The sequence below is a fragment of the Perissodus microlepis genome, chromosome 17 (assembly GCF_051167445.1).
Source record: "Perissodus microlepis isolate ML-2025 ecotype Zambia chromosome 17, ASM5116744v1, whole genome shotgun sequence".
Classification (NCBI taxonomy): Eukaryota; Metazoa; Chordata; class Actinopteri; order Cichliformes; family Cichlidae; genus Perissodus; species Perissodus microlepis.
In genome coordinates, this window is record NC_140477.1 from 28,739,525 (window position 1) to 28,748,678 (window position 9,154).

Sequence of the window (9,154 nt, forward strand, 5' to 3'; positions counted from 1 at the left end):
TCTGACCCCACTCTGTCTCCCTCTCACAGCTGCTGCTGTTGCTGCAAAGCCAGCTCTTGACATCTGCTGGGGCAGTTAGGTTTTCTGGGTAAGCAGAGGTTGAATGCTTCTCCCTCCTGCTTTCTGCGGGTTCTTGTTTCTCTCATTCTCTCCAGGGCTGGGCCAAAGAGACCCTTGGTTGGGTCATAGGCTGCATCCATGACCTCAGCCTTCTGAGCATCACCTAGGCCTGACAGGTTTAGCCACAAGGCCACACCCTTGGACTGCTCCCCTGGAGGAGCGAAGAATGAGATCATTAACCACGCAGATTTCATCCCAGAGGGCTGGGTTCGGGGAACCCGAGTCAAGCTGACGGCCCATGTCTTCCAGAATTTCTGCCTGATAGCAGTGTGACTGCATTAAGCGAGCATATGGACTGTGCAGCATATTTGTACATCCTTTGATAAATAGATGCCGTGAGGCGATCTATCTTGTTGGGCAAAGAAATGCTAGAAGAAGCTGAGATTGCCCTGCGGTTAGGGTGAAGGTGATACGCCACTGAAGGCTCCACTGCTGGGGGTTCGGTCAGCCCCAGTTCACCCATCCCCTGGATCTCAAGCTTAGAGCAGCCCTTGGTCGGAAGCTTGCTTTTAAAAGGGCTTGACCAATAGTGACTCATTTCTTTCATGCAGGCCAGGACTGCTGGCAGAAGCTGCTTCGATGGCGGCAAGGCTGGTGGGAGCCTCTTGCCGTCATACAGGTTGCGTTCTGCCCCTTCGGCATCCTGGGCAGCTGGCCATGGGATGCCTAGCTTGGCAGCAGCCCGTTTGCAGACCTCGTACAAATTGCTGTCCACCGGGGGTGCAACTTCAGCCCCACTCGGTGGCCTGGACTGCTGGGGAGGAAAGGTAGAGTCATCCTTCTGTTCCTCATCCATGTCCTCCAGGTCGAGGAGGTCGGAGTCGGCATCGCCCTCCGCGTTCTCATTTTGATCGAGGAGGTCCTCGAACGATGGGGGCATGAGCGGGGACTCTTCTTCCATCATGTCCGCCCAGCTTGTGGAGGCTCGCGGATGACGGATATCGCTCGTACACAGCAAATTCAAAAGTGTTAAATGTTTTGGTGTTAGTAGTCTTCTTGCAAAAGTAGAGTTAATTTTACTCTGAGTCACATTCTTTTAATGTAACTCTGAGGTGTAAAATGATAGTAGTTAAAACCGAGTGTTAAAAATGAGTGTTTCTATGTCAAATCTGGAGGTGTTACAATGGAAACATTAACTCTTGACCTCTTAACTCTGAACTCCTACAGGGGCTATGACACCAATAGAGTAAATTCACAGACTCCGCCCGCAGCACCATAGGCTCCAATCGAAGCTGAAGTGAAGACGTTTCAGAACATTTTGCTCTACATATTTGAGTTGTTTGCCATGCTTGGTAAGTCATTTTTTCAAAGATTGTTTCAATTATTATTATTATTAGCTTTTACTTCTGTGGCTCTTTGGAGTTGAGACACAGCTGTGTGAAAGGCATTAGCCATGTTGCTCACTGATAGCATAATATTCTGTTTGAGCTAGCTGAAAGGTATTGTTTGCGGGCAAATACCACAGCCTTGAAAAAAAGCTTGCATGTGAATTTTCAGTCAAACTTTTGGTCAAATACACCTAAAACAATGTCTAGAATGTGAAATGTTGGTATAATGGTGCTACTTGAAGCCTGAAAACGATCTCCCATGAAAAAAAAACGAGCAAACAGCAGTAGCAGACATCCTGACTTGGGTCTACGTTAGCATTTAGAACCCTCCAGAGTTTTGTGCACACGGTTTAGGTAAACATGAAAAAGGTGGAGGTTTTACATTTAGTTCAGTATTACCTGTTACCTGTGTCCTTGTCTTTTGGGAAAATACTTTACACAAGTAATGGCTCAAAAAGGATTCCTTTTTTTTTTTTTTTTTTACTGTGCTGCAATTGATTACTGGATTATTTGTGCCATTAATTAGTGTCAACTAATTTTTATTCAATCTCCACAAAGGATATGCTCGTGAAGATGGAATATGGGGGAGCAGAAGTGCGTTGAAGTTCCATGAATGAAGGACAAGCATATTGTATTGAAGAAATAAGTGATGAGAATGCTGTTATTTGCATTTACCAGCTCACATATGCCAGACCTTTTGATAAACAAAATTCTAATGAAAGTGAGAACATGTACACTGTTACATCTTTCAGAAAATGTTTTCAAATTGTGGTGCACAGTTCAGAATAAATGTTTTTCAAAAACCATTGCGTCTTTTTAGTAAATGTTTATTTCCAAAAGAAATTTCTAGAAGTTCAGAACAGTAAAATCCCCACTTTTTAGAATTAATTAGAAGATAACTGTTACGTAGTTAAACTAAAATACTCTTTGAGAGTTAATATATAAACTCTTAACACCAAGTGTTAAATTATCAACTCCAGACAGATTTGGTGTTTAACACTAAATCAGAGTTAACGTACCAACTCTCCAAAAAGAGTTAAATTAACACTCTCTGGTGTGGACCCATATAGACACTTTAATAGTGTTGAAATCAAATCTGACAGTGTTAATTTGGACATGCTGGATTAGCTGTGTAGCAGTAGCAGCTGACAGGCAGGGGTCCTGACTGTTCGTTACTGCTACTCTCAGCCTCCTTTCTAGGACTTTCTCTGGCATCAAAGCACAATGTGGGCATCCCTGAGGGTCCGCCAGTGAAGCCTGAGCATGCTTGGAACCCATACAGACAATGCACATTGGATGAGGGTCCCTGCCCGAGATGGTGGCACTGCATGATGCGGGGCACGGGCGGGATGCAGCCTCTTTGGCCTTCGGCTCCGACCTTTTGGCGGGAGTAGGAGCCGTAGACATGGTTAGCGGAAAGGGGTGAGACTAGGCTACACCAGGCTCGTCTCGACACGTTAGCCCGTAAGTAGCTAGGACAAGCAGCGGGTGTTAAATCCGATCTAGTCGCCGCGGGAGTCAGCTCGTCGTGACATGTTAGCTGCACTCCGCTAGCCAATATTGTTAGCAACTTAATGCTAACCGAACCCTAGGTCGACCAACAAGCTAATGCTAGTGAGACGCTAATGTGGTTCGTGGCCTGCTAACAAGTTAATGCTAGCCAGACACTGAACGAACAGCTCGCCGTAACGCGTTAGCCCGAGTCACACAACATCGGCTACCTCGCTAACTAAAACCAGGAACCACTGGGACAGCTCGCCTGACGCGGTTGCTGTTCCACAGTGCAACTCTAAGTACACTTCTTTCGAAGGACTTACTCAGCACGATCCAAACTGGAACCGGAAAAACTGCGTTCGGCGACGAACTCCTACACGGGACGCCTGAGAACTGTTTAGCAGCTAATCAAGTTAGCCTGGATGCACTGAGGGAGCTCAAAGTAGTTTCTCACGGGAAGAAAGCGAGAATGAGTTAGGAGGAGCTGGTCGGCCGTGTTAGTATGAGGGGGCGGAGCCCTGAGCACGGCTCGACAGGTCTGTCATAGACAGACGTGGTGTCATTGGAGCTTCCATAGTTGGTCACACCGAGGCGATTCCCATAGTGAAACACCGAGCAAAGTTAGAAAAAGAACTGGGAATTTCGTCAAGGTGGAAGATTTCACGAAGAAAGAAGGATATGTGAAGACTCTGAAAGAAAGCAGGAAAACTGGGTCTGGGTCATCGCTTTGTCTCCCAACATGACAAGGATCTAAAATATACATCACATCTGCCATTAAAACTAGGAGTGGCTGTAGCTCAGGTGGTAGAGGAGGTCACCTACTAAAAGTTGGTAGCTCAATCCTCATGTGCTCTGTCTGCATGCCAAATATCCTTGGGCAAGATGCTAACCCCTTATGCATCCCACCGGGTGTGTGTGAATGTAAGATAGAAAGCACTTACACGGGAAAACCGTGGAAAACATGTATGTATGAATGGGGCAAGTTGTAAAAAGAAGAATACCCACAATGAGGGCACAAAGCGCTGACTTGAATCCTATTGAAAATATGTGTGGTGAAGTTTTTACTAGAAGGGAGTCAAATCTGGAGCAGCCTGAGAGACTCACCAAACAAGAACAGGCTGGGATTGCACAGGAGATAAGTGTGATAATACTTCATAGCAAGTGTGCAGGCTGTTACCCAGCAAAAACAATACACTTTTGGCTATTAGCATCAGGGGAGCTAATAATTCTGACCCTGGTAGTTTTTGTTTTTTGTGATCTGTCCTCATCTGTAATACACAACCAAAGTTATGTCTATTTGCCTGCTTGGAATTGACTTCATGATCAAAGCTTTGCAAAAATATTACTTCAACTCAGTGAAACCTGCAATAAACAGGAGCTTATGAAGGAACCCATTTCCATCTCCATTACCTTTTGACCTTGTGGCCTGACTTCCTGTGGAAGAAAAATGGGTATGGTGTGTTGTTTGTTTACCTTTTTTGTAGCTGCATGCAGGCTTAGTCAAAAACCTTCACATACGCATATCAACACCTATTTTCATTTATTTAGTCTCGGCTTACAATTATGTAAATGTTTTGTTTAGGAGTTTTTCAGGGTGAGGTCTTCATAGGTCCAAAATGTTAGAACACACCCATCATGAACCGACTCAATCCCAACATACATCTATTAATTAGTAAAAAGATTTACCTGAATAAAGCAGGACCCAAGGACACTAGACCCAGCCTGAGTAAACCTGAGAATAACAGATTAAATCCAAAAGAAACAAAAGAGAAAAAAACAAAAAAGAGCGAAGGCACACATTGGCAGCAGAATGAAATACAATGACTTAATGAGATCACTTAAAACAGCTGCAGGTGGAAAGAACAGAAATTGAAGAAGACCGAAGCCCAGCCGCAAACAAATGAGACACTTGGACTGATTACAGTTTGGATGGTCTTCTGTTGGTTCCTCAGAACAGAGTGGACTCATGAGGACCTCCAGTGTGCTATTATCTGTGCATTTTAATTGTGCTAATTGTTACCTCAGGCTTGTACACAGAACTTTATTTTTTGGTTTTTATACACACCAATTTCAAATTTTTGTAGACTAAGACTTGCATAAAAAAGCAGTTATTTTATTTTGGATGTAGTCATTTTAACTGTTTTTCATTATGTGTGTGTGTGTGTCTGTGTATACTTAATACTTAATCTATTTGTTTGTCATAATTAGCACTGAAGGCAGCAAACTTTAATGACTATCAGTAGCATTTGCTGTGCATAAGTGCTGACTTGGCTCATCTTGATAAAGAATAAGTACATCTTGAATATGATTAGCCTCTAAGGCTACCTGAGGAAGCTTCACCTTCTAATACCAAAGGCATATTCTGATATGAACATTTACACAAGCAAACACACTTCTTTTTGCACATGATGTGCAAAAATGTATCATAAATAAAGTTACTCAGTATGTGTTAAATATTTTTTATTGGATCTGATAATCCGTTACAGTCCATTAAGACCCAGTCCAGTTGCCTTTGACACTTTGATGAGTTTGTTAAAGATCCAAAAAGCTTTGTTACGACCACAAACTGCATAAAACATAAACAATAAACATGTCCTGAAGGATGAAGGAGACACAAATGCACAAAACAGAGTTGTCATGTGGAAAACAGAAAGGATTTGACTGAAATAAGACTGCAGCGTAGGCGTTTTGTAGTTACAGGATTTTCTGGTGTGACTGCCTCAGTTAGCATGTTGGATTAAGCACAGTAAGCTTTGTGAAACCACAAACCCTGCAGTTACAGACACACTGGGATGAGATGCTGGAACTGAGAGCGACAGCTTTCACACTCTTTGGTCCACTTTGAATTCCTTCCTCATCAAAACATTTAATCAGTTTGGAGAAACACTGAGAGCTGTAGCTCCATTTCTTTCTCTTTTTTTGTGCAAATTGGGGGGGTATGGAATGATGTCTCTATTTTGAGCTTTTGGTGCGCTGCCTTCTTCGCAAAGGAGAATGTTTGTTTTCCCTTTGCTACTAAAACAGTCTCTTTGAATCCCCCCAGGACTCTGAGACCTCCACTCTCCCAGCCTTGATATTGATGCAATTTGATGTTCACATCTGTGTATCTCTCAGGCATTTTTTTCTCTGGCTGGTTTCTTCAAGCACAATATCTACTTCAGTTTTTCCTGCTGGAAAGATGATATAATTGGCCCAAATCCAGCTCTGGTTGCTTCTTTTTGTTATAACCAATCAGGCATCATTAGTCCTGGCTACCAGAGAGATTTCTGTGCATGTGTGCTTCTTAGAACGAGCTGCACTTTTTGTCTTTCCTTCTGTGCTTATACAGAGGAGTAAGTCTCTGTCTCATCATGAAGTGCAACATAGAGTTGCGGGCCATTTAGTCCATGTTATTACCCTAGGAGGAGGAGTTTGCAGATTGAACCAGTCAACAAAATGAAGAATCCAATGTCTGTTTGTGTTGATTTAGTGTGCAGTAAAAAATGTATATTTGTGTCTCCAAGACTGTAATATACATATTTGTAACTATGATAAGATTTTTACTGCCATTTGTGCTAAAATGGACGGGAAAAAATATTCATAGACCTTTACCTGTAATTGTAACTATGTGAAGAAAACTTAAATATAGTTAACATCTATTGCTATACGGGGAAAGACAAGAAATAGCGGTGGTACCTGATTTATGAAATATTTGGAAAAATGTCACTTCCATGATCTCAGTGTAGACTGCTTCTGCACTCACTGGCCACTGTTGGGTGCATCTGTTCCACTGCTCATTAACACAAATATCATATCAGCCAATCACATGAAAGGAAGTCAATACATTAAGGCAGGTAGACATGATCAAGACAACCTGCTGAAGTTCAAACCAAACATCAGAGTGAGGAACAAAGGTGATTTATGTGCGTGGTAAATGCGTGGCATAGTTGTTGGCGACAAACAGGCTACTTTATATACTACCAGCCTGCATGGCACCATTTATTTTTAGTATATTATTTATATTAGGTTTTTATATATTATTTTAGTAACCAAGGACTCTATTAAATATTCCATTAATTAGTCACGTAAAAACTACCTTTGTCTTATTAATGCACAATAATAAAAACTCAAAACAGAAAAATACAGGTCTTCTCATTTGCAGTGTTTTTAATATTTCATTGTATTTGCATGGCATGATAAACTAACTTTTTTTAAAAGCAAACATTTTATGAAATTCAAAAAACTAAATAAATAATCACTAGTGCAGTAATGTCAAATAAAAAAAGGAATATGTGCAACCTAAACTAAGGCATACAACAAAACCGCTTTTACTTTGTCTTCTTGAAATGAAATTTTCTTAATTAGTAGGAGGCAAAAAAGACCACCTCTCTACTTACTATAGGTATCACTGTGATAGAAAGTAGGACAGCTGTCAACAGCCTTCAGTAAGCTGCCTAATTTAAGCTGTCAGACTAATTTAAAGGGTCATCTTCATACATATGCTTTTATATTAATCGTCTGCAGGGAGCTTTGATGAAGGTTTGTGGCTGTGTATGATGTTATTTTTTGCCTCTATTCTGAGCGCACATAAAAAAAATTTGCAAGTGTAAATGTTGAGGAGAAAATTATTTTGAGTAAACAAGAGTTTAATTTGAGCGAACAAAATTCATCTCTGCATGCAAGGAATGTATTTCAGTGTTTGCTATTATCCAGATACACAAACACACAATAACAGCCCCTCTCACTCAGTTATTGGCATTTGCTCTTCCTCAGATCCCTGCTCTGTGTGCTGACCAGAGATGGGCAGTAACGCGTTACTGTAATCTGATTACTTTTTTCAAGTAACGAGTAAAGTAAGGGATTACTATTGCAAAATCGGTAATTAGATTACTGTTACTTTCCCGTAGGAACGCTGCGTTACTGCGTTACTAAAACCGTGATTTTTTTGCGAGAATGTCTCATGACAGTGACATAAGCGAGTGCGCCGTTGGTGACAACAGCTGTGTGCAGATCAACAATGGATCATATATCGAGTGCAGGAGAGAGTATGAGCGTGCAGCGTTTAAAGCGTGGAAGTACTGACCTTATTTTGAGTTTGAGTCCATAAAAAGTGACAAAAACATTAGTGTCCGTTGTGCGTGGGAAGAAAACTTTTTACAGCGAAAAAAAACCCCTAAACTTCCAAGCAAGCACCGAGTGCGCAACGAAATTCACAGAGAAACTCGCGGATTCTTCAACTGACCGCGGCACACCTGCACCAGGGTAAACCTCCGCCTACCACAGTCCTTCTTTACAGGTGAAAATAGAGCAACAGGACCGCTGAGTCTTTGACTTTATTTATTTTCTGCTGTGTTTTACTTGCATCTATTTGAAAGAGTGAGTGTAAACACAAAAAATATTGTATTTTATGTGCTGGAATGTGCAGAAAATAGGTTTAAATGTTAAACTAATTTATTCAAGTCAGAGAATGTTGCATATAATTAAATTTTTCCTTGATGCATAAAGTTAAAAGATTAAAACTGATAAAACAAGTTAAAAAAAGAGACTTTTCCATTTGATTACATTTTGTATGATGGATTATGCAGAAAAAGTAGAATTGGGCTGAAAGATCTATCGCTTTATCACCTATTCAGGTTGTAAATCGTGTTTTTAAAAAGTAACTAAGTAACTAAGTAACTAAGTAATTAATTACTTTTGAAAATAAGTAATCAGTAAAGTAACGGGATTACTTTTTTGGGGAAGTAATCAGTAATTAGTTACTGATTACTTTTTTCAAGTAACTTGACCACCACTGGTGCTGACAGACATTGGTGGACCTGCTCTCAGTGTCACTCTTGCTCTCAACATTTGATTGGCTATTACGGTCTCCAATCCAATCCAATCCAATTAAGATCGTTGTTTTTTTAATCTAATTTAAACCAAACCACTCGACTGGATTTAGCTAGCGAGCAGATTGGTACGGTGGCCCTGAGAGGCCAAACGGACTGCAACTTCAGAAAACACATGCAAAAAAAAAATGCTGCAAAAAGAAAAACACTTGCAAAAAGAAAAATGCTGCAAAAAGAAAAATGCTGCAAAAAGAAAAACACCTGCAAAAAGAAAAACACTTGCAAAAAGAAAAATGCTGCAAAAAGAAAAATACTGCAAAAAGAAAAACACCTGCAAAAAGAAAAACGCTGCAAAAAGAAAAACACCTGCAAAAAGAAAAACGCTACAAAAGCACACAAGACACA

General features: G+C 40.9%; 1 protein-coding gene across 1 annotated transcript; it reads right to left on the reverse strand.

Moving 5' to 3' along the window:
• Window positions 1–23: 23 nt before the first annotated feature.
• LOC146369818 (uncharacterized) lies at window positions 24–2,855 on the reverse strand. Its single transcript, XM_084909343.1, has 3 exons — window positions 2,577–2,855; window positions 379–1,069; window positions 24–271 (listed from the first exon to the last, which is right to left on the reverse strand). The coding sequence occupies exons 1-3, from the start codon at window positions 2,853–2,855 to the stop codon at window positions 24–26; spliced, it is 1,218 nt and encodes a 405-aa protein (XP_084765469.1).
• Between the last annotated feature and the right edge of the window lie 6,299 nt (window positions 2,856–9,154).

Coding starts and splice junctions, on each gene's coding strand:
- LOC146369818 (XM_084909343.1), bottom strand. CDS start 2,855: ATGTCTACGGCTCCTACTCCCGCCAAAAGGTCGGAGCCGAAGGCCAAA. Junction 1,070..2,576: donor CAGCTGCTACTGCTACACAG/CTAATCCAGCAT, acceptor AATTTGCTGTGT/ACGAGCGATATCCGTCATCC. Junction 272..378: donor TGCAGTCACACTGCTATCAG/GCAGAAATTCTG, acceptor TCGCTCCTCCAG/GGGAGCAGTCCAAGGGTGTG.